At 58.7% G+C, this 25,523-nt stretch overlaps 2 protein-coding genes across 9 annotated transcripts; both read right to left on the bottom strand.

The window, feature by feature from the left end:
• Positions 1-30: 30 nt before the first annotated feature.
• TAGLN (transgelin) lies at positions 31-5,602 on the bottom strand. 3 transcript variants are annotated; one of them, XM_073239738.1, is made up of 5 exons: positions 5,584-5,602; positions 1,582-1,773; positions 1,306-1,483; positions 910-1,012; positions 31-579 (listed from the first exon to the last, which is right to left on the bottom strand). In XM_073239738.1, the coding sequence occupies exons 2-5, from the start codon at positions 1,759-1,761 to the stop codon at positions 435-437; spliced, it is 606 nt and encodes a 201-aa protein (XP_073095839.1). In that variant the 5' UTR covers positions 1,762-1,773; positions 5,584-5,602; the 3' UTR covers positions 31-434. The 3 variants fall into 3 exon arrangements, with proteins under 3 accessions (XP_073095839.1, XP_017523846.1, XP_036848612.1); XM_017668357.3 differs by lacking the exon at positions 5,584-5,602 and adding an exon at positions 5,020-5,107; XM_036992717.2 differs by lacking the exon at positions 5,584-5,602 and adding an exon at positions 3,210-3,228.
• A 1,353-nt stretch (positions 5,603-6,955) lies between these two features.
• SIDT2 (SID1 transmembrane family member 2) lies at positions 6,956-25,254 on the bottom strand. Of its 6 annotated transcripts, none has more exons than XM_036992705.2 (28): positions 24,625-25,254; positions 21,710-23,071; positions 19,965-20,086; positions 19,524-19,688; positions 19,392-19,437; positions 18,868-18,969; positions 18,676-18,759; positions 17,880-17,979; positions 17,616-17,681; positions 16,619-16,712; positions 16,221-16,273; positions 15,457-15,528; positions 15,236-15,307; positions 14,978-15,040; positions 14,053-14,171; positions 13,671-13,744; positions 13,522-13,588; positions 12,891-12,964; positions 12,663-12,786; positions 12,392-12,509; positions 11,787-11,923; positions 11,434-11,542; positions 11,108-11,184; positions 10,909-10,955; positions 10,553-10,658; positions 9,835-9,945; positions 8,462-8,575; positions 6,956-8,374 (listed from the first exon to the last, which is right to left on the bottom strand). In XM_036992705.2, exons 2-28 carry the CDS (start codon positions 21,890-21,892, stop codon positions 8,312-8,314), a joined length of 2,562 nt encoding a protein of 853 aa, XP_036848600.1. In that variant the 5' UTR covers positions 21,893-23,071; positions 24,625-25,254; the 3' UTR covers positions 6,956-8,311. The 6 variants fall into 6 exon arrangements, 5 of the variants coding, with proteins under 5 accessions (XP_036848600.1, XP_073095832.1, XP_017523832.1 ...); XM_073239731.1 differs by having other exon boundaries at positions 8,462-8,597; positions 24,625-24,968; XM_017668343.3 differs by lacking the exon at positions 14,978-15,040 and having other exon boundaries at positions 24,625-24,959.
• Positions 25,255-25,523: the final 269 nt, after the last annotated feature.

Below are 25,523 nucleotides of genomic sequence, written 5' to 3' on the forward strand. Positions count from 1 at the left end.
AATGGGCAAATCAAACTCCGCTAGCCAGGCCTGAGAAAAGATTGATGTATATTTTCTTCCTTTTTGAATTTCAACCCCAGAAATATTCCAGCAAAAAATGGGGAGAGGTTGGGCTGGGTCTCCTCCAGTGGGCATCTGCTGCCAGGGAGGACAGTGGACTTGCCCCTCGTGCAGGCTGCCCCCAGCCCACGTCCCCCCTGCTCAGCTGAGGATGGAGAGAGACAGAGTGGGGACAGGGAGGAGGGGGGAGCGGTGACGGGGGAGTCGGCTGAGGCTGGGGTTGGGGGCGCTGCCCAGGTGCAGTCACCTTTGCTCAGTGACGGAGCCTTGAAGCTGGGCCGGCGGAAGGAACTGCACAGTGTGGGTGAGGTGGGCTAGGTGGCACGGCTGCGGCCGGCGAGCTGGGGGGCGCAGGGCTGGGGGCTGCCGCCCCCCTAACTGATGATCTGCCGAGGCCGTCCGTAGCCTGTCATGCCGGCCTGGGAGGCCCCTCTGTTGCTGCCCATCTGCAGGCCGATGACGTGCTTTCCCTCCTGCAGTTGGCTGTCCGTGAATTCCCGCTTATGCTCCTGGGCTTTCCTAGGAGAGAAACCCGGATAAAGCCCTGGGTAGGCCTGTGCGTTTCCGCTTGTTTTGCGTTTCCCCTGTAACTTGCTAGCCTGAACCCACTCCTTCCCTGTTTCTTCTCTCTAGTTTGGCCCACAGGTGAGGGAAACTGGCTGGGCACAGGATGACAGGAAGGGAGGGGTCAAGAAGTATTAGGGACCCAGCTTCCCCCATCGTAGACCTTCGCCTTGTGCCTACCTGTCTGCTTCCCCAGATCACTCTCACTAAGGGCTCAGCCCAGGCCCCCCCCCCATCTCACAGAGAACCAAGCTGGACATGCAGGGACCCCTGGGGGCCACATACTTCATGAACCAGTTGGGGTCTCCGCGGTAGTGCCCGTCATTCTTGGTCACTGCCAGGCTGCCCAGAGCCATCAGGGTCCTCTGCACCGCCGCCATGTCTTTGCCTGGAGCAGGATGCATGGGGATGGGGGGACCTCAGGACTGTGCGAACAGGACTCCAGGGCAGGGCCTGCCCCTACTCTCAGAGGAATGGCCCACCCAGGGGCAAAGGTGGTCCCAGAACCAGGTATGCTTCAGGACATCCTTCGTGTGCCCGTGTGTGTGGGGCGTGGTATCCTCTCGGCATATCCCCCTCCTGCCATGCAGAGCCGCCGTTGTGGCATGCTGTGGTCATTCCTTGTCCCTGCCTCAGCCTGCTGTTCTCCACCTGCCACCTCCACCCCTTTTCTCTCCGTACCTTCAAAGAGGTCAACAGTCTGGAACATGTCAGTCTTGGTGACCCCATAGTCCTCAGCTGCCTTCAGGAACTGAGCCACCTGCTCCATCTGCTTGAATACCATGGAGGGTGGGTTCTCGGGCACCTTCACTGGCTTGGAGCCCTCAGAATACAGGCTGTTCACCAGCTTGCTCAGAATCTGCAGGCACAGAACGCAGCTTGGCCCAGCGCAGGGGTGCCCGCCCTGCGACTCCACCAGGATGGCACAGACCCACCCCTTCCCAGGGAGCCACTCACCATGCCATTCTTCAGCCAGACCTGGAAGCCCAGGCGCCCACGGTCCGGACGGCCCACGTCAGGGCCGCACTGTGCCACGATCCACTCCACCAGCCGCTCCTCCAGCTCCTCGTCATACTTCTTCTCGATTTTGGACTGCACCTCGCGGCTCATGCCATAGGCGGGGCCCTTGTTGGCCATGCTGAGGGAGAGCTGCAGCGGCCAGGCCAGGGAGGGCAGAGGGGCGGAGGCTCAGGGCACAGCTCTGCGCTCGCCGGGGCCAGGCGACTGCGGCTCTGGGCAGGGACAGCCCTGGGTGCTCATCTCCCTCCCCGGATTCCTCATTTGGTCCTGCCAGCAGTGCACATCGGGGGGCCAGGCTCAACCGCTCCGGCCAGGGGGCCTCTGATCATGGAGATCAGAGAAACCAGATCTTTGGAAATCTAGGGCAGGGTCAGTAAACTTCTGTGTAGATGACCAGACAGTAAATATTTTGGGCTTTGCAAGCCATATGGTCTCCTGCCATTGCAACACGAAAAGCAGTTGTAGACAATACACGAACAAATGAGCGTGGCTTTTTTTTCAATCAAATGTTATTTACACAGACAGACAGCAGGCTGCATGTAGCCTGTGGGCCATAGTTTGACAAGCACTGGTCTCAAGCGTACTTTCTTTGTCAAGATTGGCCACACAGGCACTGGCGAGGCCTCCCAGAGGAAACCACAAAGCCCCCCAAAATAAAGCCAGCAGATGTCTTTGTTCAGCTGGGTGTGAGGTGGTTTCCTGGCTCTGCCTTGAGTTATGGAGGTAACTGCCAACTCTTAACTTCTCCCCCACTTTATCCCAGAAGCTGGAACTCCAAAACTCCTGCCCTTTGCCAAGTCAGCTCCGCCTCTGGCCTGCAGCTGTTGAAAAGGCTCAAATTTAGCCACCCCTCGCAGGTCTAGAAAGCCAGCAGTGCCTAAGAGCTTTTGCCCAAGAAGTACATTTCCTCAAGGGATCCACATGAGAGAGAGAGAGAGAGAGAGAACTGGTACATCCGCTGACTTTTTCTCATGTTCAGTCTCCCTCCACTGTAGTAGCTCGAGTAACCAAGAACCAGAGACCTCAAGGGAAATCCCAGAGCTGAGAATCTTCCAGCCAGAGCTCAGGAAGCTCCTGGTGTCCAGCTCAGAGGAGAGCCTGGGCCCGCACAGGGGGAAGGAGGGGCAAGGCTGCTGGGCAGACGGTGTGGCTGGTCCAGACACTGTGGCTGGCCTGGCCATGGGTATCACCCTGGGTAGTGCCCCGAATTCAGCTGAAGAGTCCCCAAAAGAGGAACCAAATAAGGCCAGACCCAGCACCTGACCTCAGAGAGGTCAGAGGTTGGGGGGGGGGTTAGAATGGTCTGAGGATGGAGGCAGTCAGCATATCCCAACTCCGTCTCTGGTCGGAGCTGACCCACCTCGGTGGGGCGTCACCACTTCCCAGGGCCCCAGGCCAGTGCCAGTCTCCACTCGCCCTACTCTTCCTGTCCCCAAGGCTGACAATCGCTCTGAGCTCGAGGTCCCTGTCTGTGCAGGGAGCCACCTCAGAGGGCTGTGCACATGTGGTGGGACGGTGTCTGGGCCCCCCTAACCTGCTGCCTGACCCCCAGCGGTGCTCCTCACATCAATCCTTCGCCTCCCAGAGCTGGTTTCCTGGTGGTGACCTGGGACAGCCAGCCCCTGGCCCAGGGGTGAAAACAGTAGAAGTTCTTCGGCTTTGGCCTCCATGCATCTCCAAAACCATTCCTCTTGAGGGGGCAACAAAATTTGGGAGCAAGAACTCTAGGTTGACTCATGTAAAGTCCAACCATTGGGCAACTGGCTTTTCTGTAAGCCTGTTTCCTTATTTGGCCCCCCTCCCCAACCGCACCCTGCCGGGGGAGGCCAAAGAGCCCAAGGGCGGGGCCTCTGCCCTGCTTCCTGCCAGCAGCAGAGCCACACCCCCTCCCTGCCCGCTTCTCAACCACCCAAGGATTCCTGGGTGAAGAACGGTGGTCGGTGGCCATGCTACCTGCCCTCCCACCTTCCCCTCCCAGACGGCATGCTGAACGTGTTGGGAACAGAACGGAAGCAGCGTCTGCCACCCCAGCTGTCAGGCCCGAGGCATTCAGAACAGATGGGCAAGGCGTCAAGGTTCGTGGTGACAAGCAAAGTTGGAACCCCTGGATCTAGAGTCCTTCGGGTTTTGATCAGAACAAGGGAGGAGGATGAAACGCACACAGCCCCACGCTTCCCCCTCCTGATGAAGCGTCTGGAAGTGCAGAGCTCCAAGAAATATCTCAAAATTCCTTGACCAAGACCTCCCTGGTCCGACCTTTGAGCTGGAGAGGAGGGAGAGACGGCAGGCTGCACGGCTCACCCAGGGGCTGTTCTAGACAAAGCCTCCTGGGACAGGATGGACAGGCTGCCATCGGCCTCCCTCCCCTGAGAGAACAAAGCCCGGCTGCAGAGGGCAGGGGACACCTCCTACCCGCAGGGACCCAGCAAAACTAGAGCACCAGGGGTCTGTCCGGGACTGCTGTGCCCCCCTCTCCAAAATAAGTCACAGCAAATAGGAGCAGGCACACATTGCTCTCTGAGAGGGCAGGACGGGGTGGCTCGTCTCAATCAGACAGAGAAGAGCGGCCCTACTCACTGCTACCCTTTGAATAGCAACCAGAGGGGAATAGCCAGGCCCTTCAGCAAGGCCCAGGGACCCAGGCCATCCCTCCCAGGGTCAGACAGCGCCCACTGCCACTCTCTGCCGCAGTGGGGTGACCTCGCCTCCCAGGCGACAGAAGGAGCCATGTGACTGGAGAGGCAGCTCTCACCTGTGCTGCACCCTGCCACCCCAGTCCATACCAGATTACGAGGTCTGTGGTCCTTCACCCCTGCCTCCATGGCTACCCAGGGGCTCTCCTGTGCTGCTCAAGCCCTGGTGGCCCACCAGTGCAACACTGCCATCCTGCCTTGGTGCACTCACACACCTCCTCACCTACTTGGACAGCCTCCTAGGTAGACGACTGACAACACAGCCTTGAGCTTATCCCATACCCCTGGGTGTGACTAGGCTGCAAATGAGAAGCTTCCCTCTCACCCCAGTTCCCAGGGCTCCACCATGAATCCGTCCGCACCAGCCAAGTCATCTTGGGCATTTCAAAGAGCCCAGGACGGCCCAGACTGAGTGCCAAGGGATTCTAGCAGCCCCATCCCACTCGCCAGTGTCCCCATCTGGAGATTAGGCACGCAGGCTGAGAGGGCGGGCTTCCCCAGCCAGGGCTGGGGCCTCGGACCCCCGGGAGCCCTGCGCGCAGCACCGCCACTGCCACGGCCAAGCCAGAGCCCACCTCCCCTCCAGGGCCTCGGACCCCCGGGAGCCCTGCGCGCAGCACGGCCACTGCCACGGCCAAGCCAGAGCCCACCTCCCCTCCAGCCCCGGGCTCCGTGCACTCACAGCGGTTCCTCGGGGCCCACAGGAAGGAGAGCTCCGTGTCTGGGCTCGGACAGCCAGGACGGGGCGCTGGCTGGGTGAGGGGTTTAAAGGGCTGCTGTGCGGTGATGTCAGCCTCCCCCGCTGGCTCACCCCTTGGCCCCTCCCTGCGAGAGGAAATCGGGCCCCGTTCCCACCCGCCAGCCCCCCCAGTGACCGCACACGGGCTCCATATTTGGGGAAAGGCACCAAGTCGGAGCAGTCTGTCGGGGGCTGCCCGAGACATTCCCCGCGTGCTTCGGGGATGGAGCGGGCGGGGGCGGGGCAGCGCGCGGGGGGGGGTGGGGGTGGGAGTGGGGGGACCGCCGGGAAAGGCCTTTTATGGACTGGGCCGTGCAGGCTTCCCCGGCGTCTGGGCTGGGGCTGCTCCTGCCCCTGCACTGCTCCCTGCTGCCGGGTGCGAGAGGAGGGCCATCTTCAAGAGGGTCTGGCCAGAGACGGGAAAGGGCTAGGGGGACCATCCCTGACGTCTGTGGCCTAACCACACCCTCTCGGCGGTTTTAGCTCTAGTCAGGGCAAGGAACTGACCTTCACTGAGGACCTCCGACGTGCCAGGCACCTTGCAAATGCTGTCAGTCCTCACAGCTACGTCCTAACAGCGTGACTGCTTTCCCCATCTTACAGATGAGGAAGCTGCAGCTCTGAGGGCGTCTTCTCCAAGGCCACAGGGCAAGCCATGAGTGGGGCAACCTGGCGTCCCTGCTGACCCCTGTGTGGCAGCGGAAGGCGGTCAGCCCCACCCTCTGTTGTACTGACCTACTGGGGTGGACAGCTGTCAGCTGGGGCGGAATCTGGGGGTTCAACAGTAAACTCCGGCCCCCATTCTGAGGGTCTGTAAGATCTGGCAGGACCTGAGATACCAACCCTAGAATAGAGGCCCAGAAAGCACCATTCCTCGCCTCCTTTACAGTCCCTACCTTCCGGGGAAACAGACCGGACTCCATCAGCCCGGGGAAGGAGACTCACTGCTACCTTGCTGGTACCTGACTCCAGGGTTCCCGGAAGGGGCAGAAGTTGAGACATCCAGGGGGGTTTCTGGGCTACCCACTGTGGCACCAAATCCTAGGGCAGCCCGCAGGGCGGAGCCAACTCTCCACCGCATCCTCCACACACAGACCTCCCAGCACCACCAGCAGGGCCCCCCCACCGCAGCCGCCTGACTCCAGGGCCTCGTGGCGCAAAGGGCTAGAGCGCCCCCCAGTGGCAGGTGCGGGAAAGGGCAGGGAGAGGAGCCTGGGGATCCGCCCCGCCAGAGCCGCCCAGGCTTCTGGTTGTGTCCAGAGTTCACCAGCTTCCTCGCCCACCAAACCTTGGCATCCTTAGCTTTAGCTGAAATCCAAGTGAACCTCCCAGGGAATTTCAAAATTCCCTCCTCTTGGAGCCTGCCCGTCATCTTGGAGCCCACTTACCCCCACCCACCACCATCTTATTGGCCAAGCACTAGTGCAGCCTGACTGGCAAGGGGCCATCCATTAGTCTCCGGGGAGTACGGCCCGCACTGCCAGCGGCTGAGCCGGGAGGAGCTCAGGTCCGAAGGGAGCCCGGCCTGACTGGTGGGCTGGGACCGGGTGGGCAGAGGCCACCGCCATTTGCCAGGCAAGGGGAGATCTCAGAGCTGAGACGGCACAGCTAAGGCTTATTCACTATGCTCTCCTTTCTGCCTGGCACAGTGCCTGGCACAGAGTGGACCCTCTGTTGAATGTTTATGGAATTGATGCCATTGTTAAAAGGAGAGGAAAAATATGGGTGGGGTTAGGGGAATCAAGGAACTGTTGCGCCCAGTGGGCCTGGGGCTTGGAGAAAAGTAGACCCAAAGAACTGGAAAATGGAGGACCCCCACCCCACTCCTCATTCTCAACATCTCCATCCAGACTGGGGGAGCAAGCAGGGACCCGAGAACTGCATTTGGTTGTTTCTTTAATTGAATGCAGACTCATTCATAGAAAACAGAAACACAACCATAGCACAGAAACAGACATTAAATGGAGCTCTGAAAACAGATCCAGACCCACCTCCTCTCCCCAGGCCAAGGGAGGGCTATAAAAACAAGTAGGGTGGAATAAAACACTTCCCCATTCGGTGGCAGAGGCGTGACCTGCCCTCCCCAGCACGGGCCTCTGGAACGGACTTGGTAGGGCGACAGCAAGCCAAGGACCAGAGCCCCCGGGCCCAGGGCCGGGGCGACTCAGTGTAAACTCCAAACTTTCACATGTATGCATGTGTGTGACTAACACAGAACTGGGCTGAAGACTGGACGGAAACTTGGAAGCCAGCCCTGCGTCCCAGAGCGAGGGGCCCCGGGCGTGGGGGGTGTACGCCCTGCCTGGAGCCCCTCTCTGACCCTCTAAGGCGGACTGGCATGTGGACTGGTGCTCGCACGGCCACGGAGGCAGGGTGTGCTGGGCCCTTCACAACCCCCCTCAGCCTGGACATTCTCGGGCAGTGTCTATGGCACTGAAAGGCCCCCAGCTGGGGCTTGGCAGGACTTAAGACCTAGGAAGAAAAAGGGTTGAGTCACTTCCCTCCAATTCTGGTGCCAACATCACTCTGGGGGCTCATGGGATAGGAAGGTGACCTCTAAGTTCAGTCCCTCAGATCAAACATGGTTTTCACACGTGGGCTGACCCTCACTGCTAAGGAGCCAGCCCTGTGCACAGGTCAGAGGGAGGAGGCAGCCCTGCCAGGGTCCCCTTGCGGGCCTTAGCACCAAAAGCCTGGCACCAGCTGGCCAGCCCTCAAAACCATACAGCGCCATTCCTCCTGGCTGCCCAGAATAGGCAGTGATGGCAGCCAGGTTCAGCCCCAAAAGAAGTGGGGCCCTGGCGCAGGACAGAGGGCCAAGCTCCAGACTGGGGCCCTCGAGCAGGAGCCTGGGAGCCCCAGGCTGTGGGTCCCAGGTCGGGAGGCAGGGAGGGGTGAGCAGAATGCAGGTGCGAGATGGGCGGGAAACACGCCCCTCCTTCCTCCTGCAGAGGGACCAATGGACGGCTATCAGACAAGGCCACCAGGGCTAACAAAGCAGCAATTTGGCCAACATTTCAAGTTTTGGGGGAGCAGGCCCTGGCAGAGGGCGACTGCAAGGCTCAAGGCCACCGCCATGACTGTGCTGGACCCAGCCTGGGCTGGACCTCGCTGTCCTGCCACCACGCAGTGTGCGGCAGCCAGGCCGGACTCACACCCCCCATGCTACAGAGGCTCTAGGCAGTGAGGCAAGGGGCACAGGGCCCCATGAGCGAAGCAACGGGCCCGGCTTCCACTAGAAGACATAGATCTTGTCTCGCTGCACAGTGTCCAGGTCGTCATCCAGTGTCAGCAACACCTGGGGGGCAGAAGCTGAGTCAGGCACAGGAAAGGGGGTGACCTCTGTCTCTACGCCACCCTCCTCGGGCAGAAGAGCCGCACATACCAGGAACGACCCAAACATGGCAATGGAGGAGAGGAAGTGCCAGATGTCATGGTCGTCGAAGAAGCCAAGGAGGATGCAGTCCCGGTTGTGCTCCCGGGACTCGGCGGGGGTTTTCTGGGGGAGCAGGGAAAGTGGCCTGCTGACAGGGCCCCCAAGGCTGGGGCCAGACCCGCCTCCCACCACCCTCCAGGGCGCCCCCTGCTCCCAGCCCAGGGAGAGCACCCCCTCTGCCCCGCTCCTCTCCCCCATCTAGGACCGGGCCTGGTCACAGACACCTCTCCCAGGACGCGGGCTCCTGCCCCCCACTTCCCTCCACTCCTCTCCACGCCCCCCATCCGTTCCTCCTCCCTTGATCTGGCAGAAGGATGATCATCCTGGGCCACTACAAGGCCACGGTGCCTCCTGACTCAGCCGCACCTTGGCCTCTGCCCCCTGCCCCAGGAAGCCCTCCCTGGCTCCTCCATGCTCATTTTTTCCCCAAAGCACAATGGGCAGGTCCTGCACTGCTACCCGAGGGTGACAGCCGCCATGACCAGTGGGCCATGATCTGAGGGACTCGGGTCCTCCATGCTCTCCCCCCGGGCACCCCTGGCCAACCACCATGGGCTGGACACCACCCTGCATCTGGGGGCTGTGTGTGCCGCACATTGAGGCCCAGAGATGACACGAACAATCTGCCATACCCTCAAGGTGTTCTCGGGTTTCACTCAGCCCCAGATTAGTGCATTCGCTGACCCCCAATCTGTCTCCTCTAGTTCCGCCTCTGTATCGTTACTCACATCACTGCGTCTCTGAGCCACTGGACCCTTCCCCATCACCCAGGGCCTTCAGAGCCAAGAGCAAGGCCTGCCTCCTCCAAGAAGCTTTCCTGGATCTCCTAACTCAGACACCTCTCTGCCCTCCACACTCCTGTAAACCCCCTCTGCTTGTCTTGCCTACACCCTTCATCTCATGTGTCATATTGTAAAGGGCAAGCCAGGAACCAACGGTCTTGTCTCTCTGGAACTAGATGGTAAGTGCTTCAAAGGCAGAGACCATGCCAGACTTAGTTCTGACCACAGAATCAAAACCTGACCAATGGCCGGTGCCCAGTGAGGCAGAGGGGGAGAGCCTCCCATCTCCGGCTTCAAACCCCAGCTGTGCCCTCTCTGGCTGTGTGACCTTGGGCAGGTCACTTGGCCTCTCTGAGGCTCAGTTGCCCACAGGTAAATAGGGATACCTCCATGCTGGCACACTGAATGTGAGGAGGATTAAAGGACAAAGCGGCTGTGAAAGACAGGTAGGTGCTTACACACGAGGCTGGGAGAGAGATCTGGCCCTTGCTGACTCACAATAAGCCTGTGGGCAACCCTCCCCCCAGCAGGACTACTCACCTGCCAGGTGCTGAGTCCCTGGAAGAAGAAGAAGAGGGCAAAGCCCCAGACCACTGAGGTGCAGACGATGCAGAGCAGGGGGATGAGCTTGATCCTCTCCCCACTGCGGAGCTGGGAGGGGGACGGAAGGACCGCCTGAGGGCCAGGCCTTGCCCCACCCCACATCCCCTCCTATGCATTTCAGGGTGGACCCCTCAGCAAGGCCTCTAGGACTGCACCGTGACCTCACACAGCTACACAGCTCAACGTGTCCCCACACTAGCAGCCTGGTGTCCTCACCTATGATGTCCACCCTGGCGGGGACTCCATGTGCCCAGAACCGTGCGCAGGCTGGGGGCACCCGCTGGGCACTCTCCCTGTGCAGAGAGCCCCTCGCATGGGATGGCATCAGAGTCCCTTAGGAAGCAGCTGGCCCTGGGAGGCCCTGGGAGCCCCACCTCCTTGACCCCTGCTAGACTGAATGGGGTGCTTACCCACTGGGGCCTGAAATGCTACCAGTTTCACAGGGCATTCTCAGAATATGGAAGGGGCTCAGTAAATGAGCCTCAGGATGCAGCTGGTTCCCAGGGAGTGTACACAAGAGGCTTGCACCCCTCCTCTCCTCAAACCTCACTGGCATAGAGAGGTGGGGACAGAAAGCACTCCCCCTCAGTGCTGCCAGGCAGGCCAGGCCACCTCCTGCCCCAAAGGCAGAGCAGGTGCAGCTATCCACACTCACCTTCATAATAATGTAGAAGGCAAAGTAAAGAAGCAGGTTGCAGATGCCAATGGCCAGCAAATAGGAAGCGAAGTCATTGGGGCGCATGAGGAGCCCATAGGCAGCCCTGGTGAGAGGGGAGGGCTGGTGACGCAGGGAGGGTGCTCCCCTGCCCCACCCCTTTTATTGTGATCTGAGGCTGGGTTCAGAGGCCTACAGAGGATTCTAGAGCCTCAGGTGCCAATGCCTCTCTCCTCAGACCCCATTTCTCATGCTCAAAGCTACAAATTTGTCCATGGCCCCCAAGCCAGCCAGTGGCTGGCCGAGTCCCCAGCTGTCTGCCCAGCCAAGCCACCACAGACAATGGCCGGACTCACAGCGACCAGTTGATAATGTTGCCCATGACCAGCAGCACCATGCGGTCCTGGAGGGAAGCAGAGACACGGGGACTGAGAAGGGGGAAGAGAGATGTGGAGAGAAGTGGCAGAAGGCCCACATCAGCCGGTCCCCAGCCCTCCCCTGGGCTCAGCCAGGCCCCACTCCCACCGGAGGGGCTGGTGGGGGCTGGGCAGGTACCACGTAGAGCGGCCCGCTGCACTGCCGGATGCAGTCTGTATAGAGCACATGGAGGATGCGGCGGAAGATCCCCGAGTCTGCAAGGAGGAGGGAAGGCGCTGGAAGGCTTGGGCACCCGTCCTCCCCGGTCCTCTAGACTGGCAGCTGGGAGGACCCAGGGCCTTCAGAGGACACAGCTAGGCCAACACCTCTAATTCCTCACCCACTGATTCCTCCAGAGCCCCCAGTGAGAGGGCAGAACCCAGAAGCCAGTTGTGAGTCCGGGGCCTGAGGCCACCCCCACCTCGTTCTGTGGGCCCCGTGCCCTGCCCAGGGCGTGCCCTCACCCAGCTTCCAGCGGCCCATGTAATAGAGCTGGGTGCTGAGGAGCAAGGTGGCGATGATGTGGATGATGGAGAAGACAACCCAGAATGCTGTGTTCCCTTTGCCGAAGACCTGTTGGGGGCCACCAGGGTAGGGGTAGGGGTGCAGGGGTGCTGAGGAAAGCCGCTCCCACTGCGCACCCCTCCTGCAGGGGAGCTGGGTGCTGACAAGCCAGGCTGGGGCTCGCCAGGGCTGGGAAGACACCTCGGGGAGCTAGTAGGGATCTCTCCTGTAGGAGGTGGAGAGGGGTGCATGCACGCACACGTGTGAATGCATGGGCGCCTCTCCCGGGGATCACAGCGCGTCAGGGCCTTACCACGCCCAGCACAGAGAAGAAGATGACAATGGCCAAGCAGGCGTAGGCACTATAGGCGCTGGCATTGATGTCTGGGTGCCGCTTCTGGTAGAGCTTCAGCATGCAGAGTCCAGCGATCATGTACATAAACGAGGTGTCTAGGTTGGGGGACATGGGTGTGAGCTGCAGAAACGCCCTGAGCCTCAGCATGGAACTCCCAGCCCGGACAATCAGCGTGGAGAGAGCCCCGGATGCCGGCACGGCCACAAAGCAAGGCCAGGGACCACAGTCCCTTAGTTGTCCCTGCCACACCATGTAGCCACCTCACTAGCTGATAAGCCCAGTCTGACTTCCCTCTTGACAAGGACAGTTGGTCTGAGCACCTAGACATTGAAGGCCCACATCTTAATCATCTGTTATCTCAGTGAGTGTACATGCCTTTCTGAAACACTTGACGGATGAATGAAAGCTTCCAGAAGCCTACTTTCTATAAGCTAGGATGTGTGCGCACATAGGCACCCAGCTCTGGAGTCCCCTCCAGGGTGAGTCTGGGTGACTCAGAGTGGTGCAGGACTCAGGCAGGTCCCCGCTCCAGGTGTGACCAGGGAGAGGGCAGCCTCACTCACCAAACTGGAAGTTGGTATAATTGGGGCAGACATGATAGCAAGCGCTAAGCAGTCCCTCCATCATCAGGGCTGTGCCCATGGCATAGAACAGGCCAAAGTGTTTAGGGATCCCACATTCCTGTTAGGGAGACAGAGAAGAGAGAGAGGGGGTGAGGCAGGAAACAGGACTTTGAGAATAAAAAAGAGGACTTTGAGAGCGGAATGGAGGAGATGTGGGTAGAGTGGCTACTAGGCCAGGCGGGGCCAGGCGCAGCGGGCAGCAGCCCCTCACCAGGGCGTGGAGGTCATTGCGCAGCAGCGCCCGGTTGTGGTTGATCTCCCGCTGCAGGATGATAAGCAAGAAGAGCAGCCCCAGCAGGATGTACCCCAGGTTGCTGAGGATGTTGTTGAAGGCGCTGGAGGGGGCAACACACTGCCTGGGCCTCGGATCTGGCCTCTGCCCAGCCAGAGGAGGCCATTTGCAGAGCCCTGCCCTGCCCCGTTCTGCCGTGTTCCCCACCTGAGGTTGCCCAGCGGGTGTGCACAGAGGAAGTTGTAGTAACAGATGTCCTGGTTCCCTGTGACATTCACCACCTGCGGCAGGGAGCAGCCGCTAAAGCCCACAGCCTGGGGGAGGGGACCCAGGTCCCAGCCCCCACCACACCGCCCAGTCCCACCGCACAGAGGACGGGAGGTGCCACCGTGACCAGCACGTGCAAGCACAGGTACCAGGCAGGTCCTCCTCCAGCGTTCACTGTCCGTGCCCCTAGGAGTGGCTGACACCCGGAGGCAGGACCGTGACTGGGGTTCCTGCCCCACAGCACAGAGAAAGAGGAAGGGAAACCGAGACTTACAAAGTCCCAGGACTCATTTCACAAATTCCCGCAATCAGCCAGGAAGGGGCCAGCCTTGCTATTGTGCTGACCCCACTCTACAGATGAAGAAACTGATGCTCAGAGAGGTTAAGTCAGTAGCTGGGTGACTTGCACAAGGTCACTCAGCTGGTAAGGCAGAGCAGGGGCGTGAACTCAGGTCCCGTGACCTAGGCCCCGTGCTCAGTCCAGAGCCTGGGGAGGGGAAGCCCTGCCCTTGGGGCCGTGTCCCTGACTATGGCAGAGGCGAGCATGCACAGCAGGCCCCTGCCCTCTCACCGTCTGGTAGGTGATCACAAGCTGCACCACCGGAAGCGCATAGAAGACAGCAATGGTGGCGATGTTCCTGAGGGATGGGAGGACAGCAGTGAGGCTGCAGGGCCCAGAATCCACACACCCTGCGGTTGACAGGAAGCCCGCCCACTCACCAGAAGTAGATCTGGTACTTTTTCCGCAAAACACGCTTGTCCTTGCGAGCCAGGTCGGCCACATAGAGGTATTGCTGGGGGGAAGCTGGAGTGAGCTCCACCTCAGCCACCTGGGAGGAGCCCCTCTCGCCCGGGCTAGAGGAGGACAGAGAGGCCTCCCTCACAGGCCAGGATGCTGCTGGGCAGGGCTCTGGGCCGCCCCTTGCACCTGGCCAATCGGTCCCAAAGTGCTGGGAGTCGAGTTCCCTGGCACGGATCCTGCCTAGCTGGGCACTTTCCCTTTGCTTCCCTAAGGAGCCACCCCAGAGGGGGGCACGCTGGGACCTGGACACTGAGTCTCCCTTCCTTGGGAAGCCCGACCGTGGGCCTGCATGGTGCAGACCTTGGTGCGAATGACGTTCTTGTCCGAATCTATGTCGGTCAAGGTGTCGTAGTCATCCTCCTCGACAGAGCTCATGGAGTCCAGTCGTGGCCGGGTACCCTCGGGGTCAAGAGAGCGCTCTGGGGCAGGAAGAGAGGAAAGGTTGCCTGGGGCAGAAGCCGAGGTCTGCCCCCACCCACCTGGAGCAATCGTCACAATCACTAGGCAGTCAGAAGAGGCGGACTGTGGGCTCCGAGCAGGGCTGGGCTCAGGCCCTGGGAAAGTATCAGGGGCTCCCCAGCCCCTGAGGGGAGCAAGGGTGGGCTCTAAGAGGCCGCCAGCAGGGACCGCTCCAGCCCTGCCCCCTCACCGAGCTAGGGCTTCCAGGCCAGGACCCTGAGCAGACCCCAGATCCCAGCCACAAGCAACAGGAGGGAATCTGGCGGAAGGCATGCTGATTAGACGGTGCCCAGCTGTGTGTGGTTCTGAGAGGAGACTGCCTTGGCCCCTGCTGAGTGAAGTCCCAGTGGGCCCTGGGGTGCAGGCAAGGGTGAGAGGCTGCCTCTTGGAAGAGCACCCACTCCTTTATTCTGTTCTTTTCTAGTGCCTTCAGAAGCTCTCTCCTGTGACCTTGCCTGACCGAAGCCCCCAGAGGGCAGGACATGACACCCCTGTCTGCAAGCCTTACCCCAGCAGGCCAGGGTATTGGGGTGCTGGCCAGCACATCAGCAAACCAGAACACCTGGCCTGGGGGCAGGCAGCCGGGCGCCAGCCCACGGACACCAGGGGCCAGTGCCTGCTCATCTCAAAGGACACAAGAGCTGGCAGTTCTTGGTATTAGATGGGGAGCCATGCACAAAGCATCTTCCTGGCCCCGGAGCCCACCAGCTCCAGCCAACCACCCTGGCAGGAGCTGATTGGCAGAAGAGCCCCCCACCACATCTACCCATGGCAATGTACAGCTGCCGCATCTGGCCAAAGGGAAGGCGCCGCTTGAACTGGTCCTGCCCTTCAAAGGAAAGGGAAAGTTACCGTGGAAGCGGCGCCAAGGAGGCAAGGGCGGGGGAGGAGAAGGAGATGGGCAGAGGAACGGCAGGCCCCGCCTTAGTTCCGGCGTCTGGCAGGAGGGGCAGCGGCCACCGTCAGGTCTCAGCAGCTAGCTCCAGCCCTGCCCCCCACACTCTGCCCTGCCTGGCCCACTCACCCTGGTAACTGTAGGACACGTCCCCAGGGCCCGTGCCATCAGCCAGACCATCAGCAGACCCAGAACCGTTCTCTGCAGGGAATGGTAGGTGGTGAGGTAGGCAGGAGACCTCAGAGAAGGGGGCGCAGGACCCAGCCCCCAGGGGCTCTGAGGAGGCTGACTGCCACCGTGCCGCCTAGACCAGGCAAGTGGCAGGTACTACCTCTGACGTGGACACATACCGAAGGAGCCGTAGTTGTAGCCCTCATAAGGGGAGCTGCCCGGGAAGGAATTGGCCAGGACCCGAGAGTGACCTGCAATTAGAAGGTCCATGGGCCTCTTAGCCCTGGAAGCAGACAGAGGCCAAAAGCAGGGAGAGAGGGAAGGAAGAACCCCGAGAGACAGACGCAGAGGGCCCATGGTGGCAGACAGAACCGATCCCGCCGACTCCCCTCCCTCCGCCGCCACCTGCGCCCACCCCCCTGTGTGTCCCCGGTGGGAACACTCACCCTAAAGAGAGAGAAAGGTCAAGGGTTCCCGCCACGGAATTACCAGCAAGCACAGACAGCATGGCCCGCCTGGGCCCCCTTGTGCTTCCCCTCCCCCCACTCTGCAGGCCAGCTCCTCTGCCCAAGGCAGCTGGGGCTTACCCAGGAGAGAAGCTGCGGGGGGAGGTCCCAAGCAGGGGGGAGACAGGAAAAGAGGGAGCGGCAGAAGAAAGGGGGAGAGAGTGAAGGGTTAATGATCCCAGAGACAGTGAGCTGCACCATCCGAGACAGACAGACAGACAGACAGTGTAGGCAGCCCCAGAGAGGAAATCGGGCGCCGGCCCTTACAGCCGGCGTGTTAGGGACGGACGGGCCCGGTGATCCCGGCCCATTCCCATCTGGAGACCAGAACCCCCAGCTGCCCTTCCTCTTCCAACCTCCCCAGTGCAACCACCACCCACTCTCCCCTCCAAACCCAGAGCAAGCTCTGCCCTCCCCACCCAGGCCTCTGGAGGTACCGCTTTCTGGGCAGGCTCGGTCCATGGCCCCCAGAAGGGTCTTCTTCCTCTGCCTGCAGGAAGAGAATCCCCAGGACGGTCAGAGGGCAGGACGAGGACCCCTCTGTGGGGCTGGCCTGCCTTCATCCCCTCCACCCCCTAACCCTGACTACCATGCATGATCTCAACGTTCTTCCAGGCTGGGGAGCAATGTGGGGTCTCCCTGCTTGGGAAGAAGGCTGAGGGGAGGGGTGGGTTTCCAGAGGAGAGGCCCATGGACCACGGACCCCAAAAGGGACCTGCCTTCCTAGGCCCCGTGGCTGGTGGAGAAGATCACCCCAGATCCTGCCAGGCCATCTCCCCATCTCCCCTGCCCAACCCAGCCCAGTGCAGGGGCGGGCCCAGCAGGTCCCCTTTACCTCCAGTTCTCCCAGCAGGCCAGGAGGACGGTCAGCAGGTAGAAGGAGAGAAATACACCCAGGCAAAAGAGCATGCCAGCCACGTAGGCCTCAGCTGGGTGGAGGATACAGGAAGGTGAGCCCCCCAGGCCCTCCAGGCCCCCCACTGTAGCACACAGGGCCCCACCTATCCTCTCCCCTCACAGGTAGTGACCCTGCCAGTTCCCCAAATACGCCAAGCCTGGACACAATGCCTGTCTGTTCACATTGCTCCTTCTGCTAGAACTTTTTCCTCTACTTCCTTCTCAAAAACTCCATCTTGACTTAACCTTCAAAACAGCTCAGGGACTGTGTGCTCTAGGAAACCTCCTCGGCCCCAACGGTGGCCTGGTCTTGCCTCATTACAGTGCCCTGTAGGGCACCAGGCCTTGCTCCTCTAGACGGGTGCTCCCCACGACTGCAGCCAGAAGGCAGCACCTGGCACACAGAGGGGGCGCCATATACAGATGCTAAATAAAGAAGCTGGATGGAAAGGCGCTTCTTTCTCCTCCCATCACAATCCCTTTCTGAAAAATCTTATACTTTCCAGTTTACAAAGGTGTCCATTCAATAGTTCAGTCAATATTTACTGAGCATGACTACGGGGCCTGGCATTTTCCTGTTAATTGTGTGCTGAACCTCACAACTTAGTGAGACGAATGGGACAGATTCCATTACCCCTGCTACAGAGACGGGAAAACTGGGGCTGCATGAGACTACACCGTGCGTAGTGGCACAGGGAGAACCAGAACTCAGTGCTTTACTCTGTGGTCCTGCACCATCTAAACCGAATTGTGCTGGGCGCCGCCTGGCCCTCCCAGCATGAAGCCTGCCGAGGACTCCCCCTCCCTACCCAGTCACCCAGTCAGCCTGCCCCAACAGGTCCTCAGCACCCTTCCTGCTTGGAGAACACGCCCCACCCTAGGTCTGAAGGAAGAGCCAGAGGCCAGTCCATCCCCCCTCAGCCGCCCACACGCACATGTGACTGATCGGGATACCAGCACTGACAGGGTTTTCTGGCGGTGCCCTTGATCAACTGGTTCATCTGGAAGTAAAATGTCAAATGGGCAAACAAGTGGCTGCCTGGAGCTTGGCTACAGTTGGTGGGACGAGGCCTGGGCGAACTTGGGGCCGAAACCCCACATCCCATCACCTCCACCAATCGGCCCCACAGGCTCCTCTACCTCCCAGGAGGTGACCAAGCCCTCCCCATCCCAGGCCAGGCCCAGGGCACCAAATGTACCTTCTACAAAGGGGTAGAAAGGCAAGGCACCCCCGCAGGCCTGGTCCTCAGTCTTCACCACGACCACCACGTAGAAGCTGTTGCTGGGGAAATCTTTGCGCTGCAGGATCACAAGATGGTGATGATTATCACCTCCACTGTCATCACCACCTCCTTCTCTCAGTACCTACTGTGGGCCAGATGTCATACTGAACCCTCATCTGCACAGATTTTTAACTCATCTTCACAAAGACCCTTAAAAGATAAGTACTGTCATCAGTCCTGTTGGACAGGCTCAGAAGTCAGCTTAGAGCCAGGATCATCTGACTCTAGAGCCCAAGGCCTGACCCTACCCTACAGCCAAGTGAGCAAATGCCCGTCTGCCCCACTGCTGTGGAGCCCACTGGTACCGCCTGCACATCAGTCAAGAGAGGGTGTGCAGGGCCACGTTGCCTTCATCAGCTGCACGACTGGCTTGTGAGGTGAACGTGTGGCTTCCCCCTCCCTGCCCCCAGCACAGGTCTGAGCCTTTGCCAGCAGCAGCACCCAGACGGGGCAGTGCCCTGTCCTCTCCTACCTGTCATCGCAGTGAACAGAGGAACGGCAGCTAGAAAGGGTACTCTGCTCTCTGATGCCCCCAGTGGGCGTAGAGGTTACGATTCAACTCCCACATGTATGGGGGGATATACAGTCTCCGGAACTGGTGGGTAAGACTGAGTCCTCTGGGCAGGGTAGGAATGGGGCAGGGGAAAGGGAGAAAAGGTCTAGAAAGCTAATCACTGGCCACATCTCCTGAAGGGCCATGTGTGCTTCCTACCTGCACGGTGATGGCTGCCTTCTTGGTCATAGTCTGGTACATGCCGATGAAGGCTACATTGTTGTCCAGGTCATAGACAGGGCACTGCAGAGGGAATAAGGGATTGGCAAATGGGCAGGGGCCTGGGCCCTGTCCCCTCTCTTTAGCAGCCCTGTTACTAGTTAGAGGAGAGGAGAAGGGCGCTCAGCTTACCAGGACATCCTGGATGGAGATGACTGAGCAGGGGAAGGCCTTCTTGGAGGTCACCTTGACAATCACCGAGTCCACTCCCTCCGGGAACTCATACTTGAAGTACTGAGGGCACAGGGGTGCGGGGAGAGCCCTATCTCATGAGGAGGCACTCTCTGACCCTCTACAAGGGAAACAGTGTGAACCCTCTGCGGGTTGAGTGGTAGAGGCTCTCTGGGGAGAAAGGCCTTGGCCTAAGTGGCCCCACTTTCTGTGTTCTGCTCTCCTCGGCCTCAGCTGTGCACTCGGGACAGTCTCTCAGTGTCACTCGATCACTCAGCAAGCAGGAGAGACAGCGGCCACACTTCATGTTCCTGCATTTCCATGCTGTCTGTCCCTTACCACCCTGGGAGCAGAGCTCCTGCTTCCAGAGGGTCCTCTAAGGAGAAACTCCCAGCACAGACTGCTAGACCACTCCCACGCCATGTCCAGGCTTCCCCATTTCTCTTCTTGATGGGCAGTCTTCTTGAGAGACAGGGCGATCTTACCTGGGGCTGAGCTGCTGTGGTATTGAAGCTGAACTGTTCCCCGGTCCTGTGGCGCAGAGAAGACCCCTGCAGTCACCCTCAGAGCCTGGCAAGGAGGCTAGTCCCGTAGTCCCCTGGCTCTGCCCTACAGACCTGAGCACAAAGTCATCCATTCGGCTGACCTGGAGCTGGTAGGTGGTGTTGATCAGTGACAGGGTGGACACATCCACGTAGAAGAACTGGACCTCAGACTCATTCTTGGTTGGGGGCTGACATAGCGTTCGTTCCACCTTTTGGTAGAGGTACTTGCGCTGAAACCTAAGGCCAGAAGCAGAGAGTCAGGACGTGACTCCCGTCCCGGCCAACGTGCTACTCCAGGGCAGCAAGGCCCCATTTCCTCCACTCTGATCTCCACCACTTCCCTACCCCTGCCTCCACCAGGCTAACAAGCTCGGGGTTGGCTAGCTCAGCCTTCGTGCCACGGACCAGCCTCCTGGTTCAGGGTGGTCTGGGGCCCTTGGGATGGCCCTGGGTGAGGCTGTGGGCGAGGCATGACCGAGGCCTACCCCCCTTCGATTCCCAGGTCCTACTCACAGCCCTCGCAGGATGAGGGGCACCTGGAAGGACACCACAGCCTCCTTCTGGCGGACCACGAACAGCAAGGGAGCCCCCTTCTGCTTGTTCAGGACATTTACAGACACACGCACTCCTTCTGTCTGTAGGATGACATGGAAATGCCCTCCGTCAAGCCTGTGACTATCTCTGTCCCCCGGACACATGGCTCCAGACTGTGAGTCCTGCCCTCCCTCACGACACCCTCACGCCAATCCTGGTCAGGCTGGAGAGCTATGTGTGCCCCTTCTCCTGCCAGGGCAGCACCCAGTCTCCAGGAGGGGCTTGTGCTGAGTTAGAAGAGAGGCTCAGGGAAGAGCTGTGTCTGGATGGCAGGTATGTGCAGGGCCTCACTTCCTGGAAGGAGAAAGGAGACCTCAGCATCTCCGGGACACCCCACTCCTAACCATGCTCATGCCTGCACACGCTCACAGGCACACACAGAGGCACACGTGCACACAGGAGAGCAGGAAGTGCTCCCCAACTTTCTCCCCTGTGAGCCAGGATGCTCCTATCAACAACTAATCTGGGGGTGAGTGGGCAGGTGGGGAAACCGACTGTGGAAAGCCAAGTTCTATCCTTAGCTCTGACCAAAGGACAAAGCCGTGGAGAGGTTGCTTCACATCTCTGAGCCTCAAGTTCTCCTCTACAAAATGGAGACCCTCAACCCTGGGTCACTATGCAGCAAAGACACGACAGTGGCAGCTTAGAGAAAGAAATAGAACTAAAGAAATAGAACTAAACAAATTCCTGGGAATACTTGTTACTGGGCTGCAGAAACCCAAGCCCTGGGGCAGCACTGCCCAAAGAGATAAAGGCCACAGCTCTCAGGCTGACTCCAGATACAGGGAAAAAAGAAGAAAGGACTCCAAACAGGAGATCAAATTTCAGAGAAGCAGGCACTGAAGGCAGATCCAGGACTGCCACAGAAACCAGGCCCCTCCCCAGCATAGAGAAAATCAGATTCCCATTGGCAACTCCTCTGCTTCTCAGTAAATCCAGGCATGGGGTGAGCTGGGCAAGAGACCATTCAGCCAGGCTACAAAAATTCTCCAAATTTCAGTTCTGACTGACATCTACGTCTAAACCTCCCAGACCTCCTATCTGGAGCTCATGTTCGACACACTGTGGGGAAGAAATGAAAGAGAAGTCAAGGTGCGAGGCAGATTCTCCTTAACAGGTAAACTCTCGCCTCCCACCCAACTTGGGAGTTGGCCCTGTATCTGCCCTCTTCAGCTCAGAGTCAGCTGGCTGGGGCAGGAGGAGGAGGGCTTAGAAAGAGAAATAAAACTAAAAAAATGCTGGGAAGATCCCAGCAGTCACAGCGGCCCCAAGTCCCCACGCACCCCCCTTTCACTTGGGCCTGTCAGCCCGCTGGGGCTTTCTGGGCCAGGCCAGCAGCAAGGCCGCTTCGTCTGGCACTCAGACCCCACGGAGCAGATTCTGGGTGCTGGCTAGGGAGCTGGCCAGTCCTGCTCAGACTACAGCTGGTGGACAAGAGGGGCGCAAAGAGCTGATGGCAGTGGGACACCTTCAGAAACTGTCCAGCGGGAGCTTCAGAAAAACACTGGCGGCCAAGGAAGGAAAGCTGGTCAGGAGGCTCCAGTGCAGTTCTGGGGAACGGGAGCCCAGCAGGGCGGCGCGTTCGTGGGGCCTCCTGAAGGGCAGGGGACTGGCAGACTCCCTAGCCCTCTCGGCCCCAGCCCCGGCCCAGCCCCAGCCCTCACCCGGTTTCGTGTCACGGTGTGGTTGAAGGTGTAGATGTTGACCAGCTCGCTGTTGACCTCGTCCACGTAGGTGTGCTCGAACTCGGCGTCTTTCTGGGAGACGTTCTTGGGCCCCAGGACCCCCAGATGGCTCTCGACCGAGGCCACCAAGAGCGCCAAGAAGGGCAAGCCCAGAGCGAACATGGCCCCGGCAGGGCGGCGGCAGCGTAGGTGGCGGCGGCGGCGACGGGCGACAGGACACCTCCCGGACGGGCTGCGGCTCTGGCCGCAGCTTCCAGCATCTCACCACGACCAGAACTTTAACCCCGCCTGAGATTAGGAGACGTCCCCTCCCAGGAGCCGCCGAGACGCTCGCCGGGCCCCGGGGAGGCGGGCAGGGCGTGGGGTCCCGGCCGCGGCGGGCGGCTGCCGCTCACGGGGGGCCGAGCACCGCCCGCGCGGAGCCCCTGTGGCCGCGGGTCTGGGCCCGGAGGGCGAGGGACGACTGGTTGCTGGGAGCCTGCAGACAGACGCCGGGACCGGGAAGGAGGGAGGGCAAGCCGGCGGCGGGGGCGACCGCGACGCGTGGAGAGGCCGGCGGCGAGGGCGCTGCTAAGGGGTAGGGACCCGACGCCGCAGGGCGCGGCGCGTGGGCCAGGGCGCGGGCCCTTTAAGGGCGGGCGGTCCCAGCGGCTCCGCGGCCCCGAACTCCGGAAAGTACTCTGCGCCGCGAGGCGGTAAACAGCAGCGGGGCGGGTCCGCCGCTGACGTCAGGGGAAACTGACACAGGCTTTAAAGGGCCAGGTCCTGAATTGGGCCTTAAAGGGGCCGTAGCCCTCCAGCGGGAAGCGTACTCCAACCCTATCCCGCTACCGCCTCCTATTTCTTTATCCTGCTCGGGAAAGCTCACTTAGGAACAGACGGATGTTTCCGTGAAGGATCTCCAGATGTTGGATTCTTGTTGACAAATTCTTCTCTTGGGGCAAACGTAGGGATGCCCCCACTCCCATCTCCACAGCCTTTACCACTAATAGCCTCCACCCCTGGGACGTTTTTTTCTCCTGGGATTTTATGAAACGAAGAACCCAAAGAAATGGAAACACGATGGTCGCCGTGCCAGGGGAGGAGTAGCTGGGGCGGAACTACAGCCGGAATCCCAGCATACTCACCCTCACTGCAGCGGCCACACAGCTTGGGGGAAGCCTTCAAGCCTGGGGGCTGTTTCTCCTCTCTGCTGGGGCAGCCGCCAACTCACTGGAAGATAGTGACTCTCAGTGCAAACTGGTGAAAACCTCTCTACAAAATAACTCGGCCCTTTGTTTCAAGAGGCTTTAATGAGCGTTATTCTCTTTGACCCAGTAATTCCACTTCTGGGACTCTATCCTATGGAAATAAAGAAATACAGATAAAAATGTGATATTCATGATATAAAGCATAAAGGAAACAGCTTAAACATCTATAATGAGGGGGGTGTGGTTAAGTGCCGTGGATCATGAAGCTACTGAAAACTATGCTTAAGACCTGAAGGGACAATGTTAAGCATAGAATTCACAATACGACACCATGTGAACAGTATGGTTACATATACCTAAGACATACACAGAAAGTGCTGAAAAGATACATACAAGTTTAGCTATGATTATATATGAGTTAAGTGACTTTTAAATAACATATATCATATTTTCCTCTAATTCCGAAAGTATAGAAAAGTACCAAAAAGAAGAGAAAAATTGCTGGATTGTGGGTGGTTTTTAATTTTTTTTATACCTTTCAAAAACGTATAAATTGTGTGCAATGTATGTGAATTCCTTTAGTAAGATTTTTTTATAAATTCGATATGTTTAAAGAAATGTAGCATGGCCACTCTGCAGTTGTCAGAGACCCTGATGAAGCCACATAGGCCAGTGGCTTGTCAGTTCTCTTGTCACAAGAGTCTGGCAGCTGCAGCCCCTGCCCCTGCCTTAATACCTGGGCATTTTTCCAATGAGGATTGTAGGTAAAATACTCTTATAATCAATTACAAGGATTTATTCATTCCTGTAGTAAGTATTTAATGGGCACCTACTATGTGCCAGGTACACATAACTATACTGAGCAAATGATGAGAAGGAGCAGTAGCCTACGCCTACCACCCAAGCATTATAGCCACAGCCCAAGCATTCATCCAGGGCTGGAGAACCCTGGAAAGTCAGACCAAAGAGAACCTTAGCGGAATGCTGGGCTAACCCCTCACTTCACAGGTAGTGAAGCCCACAAAGCTCAGCTCATGAGTAGCCCAGTAGACTCATCTCCTGAGTCCAGTACTTTTTCCAGCACATCTAGGCAAACCTGAACTGGAGGCTTCTCAGGATAGCAACAGGTATCTCCACGAGCCCTCCATGCAGTCAGCAACCCAGTCTGGAGAGTCAATGTCGGGTTTCCATATTCTAACTAGACTTCATTTTCTCATCTTGCCAGTAAATCTGGAACTCTAAGAAATACTCCCACCTGAGCATGAGCTCCCCATTTGGTAACTTAACTGGTATACCACATGCCAGGACCTTTGCTGCGTGCTGTGAGAACCACAGGTTGAGGACAATAGAGTCTCGCTCTAGGCTGACTGGAGCTGTGGCTGTATTGAATACACCCAGGCTGGTGAGCGGGGTGGGAAGAACATTCCAACTCTGTTGCTTAGGCTTTGGAGCAAAATGTGCCCCTAGGCCTGTTTAAAATGCATATCCAGGCAGTCCTACAGTTTCTGAATCACAGTCTCTGAAAGTGCAGCCAAGGAATCTTCGCTGTAACAAGCGCTCCAGAAGCTTGCTACACGTGATAAATTTTGAGAACCTCTGCTCTGAGGCCAAACAACTATGGACTACCAATATCTCTGTTTGCTCCTTTTCTCCTGTCAATATCTGGGGAGAAATCTGCCAAATGAATCCAGAAGGGATCTTTACCTTTTCCAAGGTTTCAAGGGCTCAACTGTTGAATTCTCGGCTGTGTGTTCAGACGGGGTGGCAAGGCAGCAGCTCCAGATTTTCTTGCTGTCCTCAAGCCTGCAGAACTTTCCTCAGCCCTTCTGCCCCACCCTGAGGGAGGACCCGGCCCAGCCCAGCCCAGTGATGAGAGGCCCTTTCGGAGGCCGGGCAGGCCCGAGGAAATGACTTTTGTTGGCTGTAGCAGTCAGCATAAAGGAAGGGCAGTGCTGGGTCTCAGCGCCAGACTCATGAGTGCAGAGAGATGTCAAGGCCTCCCGGCTGCCCCCTCGGCCTTCTGCGCCAGTCTAGCTACTGCCTTCTCTGCCCCAGCCCTGGTGATGAGGGGGCAGGGTGGCGCCCCAAGGCTCGAATGACTCTCTTCTATTTCTCTGTGGACCATCCTTCTGCACCTGAGTGAAGAAAGGACCCAGGAAATGGGACAAGTCACTAAGCAGCTGACAAGGGTCCCAGTTTTCCACGTGTCCAGATCCATTTTAAATCACAGGATTTTTGAGATTTGGAGCAAGACAGGAAGGCAACTTCAGCTGGCTCAGTGGTATCATTAAAATGACCTCAAGACTGCACAGAGAGCAGGGTACCGTTAAGAATCACAATAAACAGACTAGCTAAAGCCCGTCAAGTAACCAAGGAACCTGGGGGTCAGAGAGTGGCCATGCATGTGGGTGGGTGGCAGAATCAAATCAGACTTTAGAATTAAATAATGTGCAACTTTAACCCAGAAAAAAAGGTTGCAGAACCAACCCCTCAGAAGGAAATAGACTCAAAGTTCCTTGATTTCACCACAACCATTAAAAAGGGATCAGTGTATCCTCTTGGAGACCAAATAGAATTGCCCTGGACATAGGCAGGCCGGCAGC

Source organism: Manis javanica, chromosome 6, assembly GCF_040802235.1.
Source record: "Manis javanica isolate MJ-LG chromosome 6, MJ_LKY, whole genome shotgun sequence".
In the NCBI taxonomy this organism is placed as follows: Eukaryota; Metazoa; Chordata; class Mammalia; order Pholidota; family Manidae; genus Manis; species Manis javanica.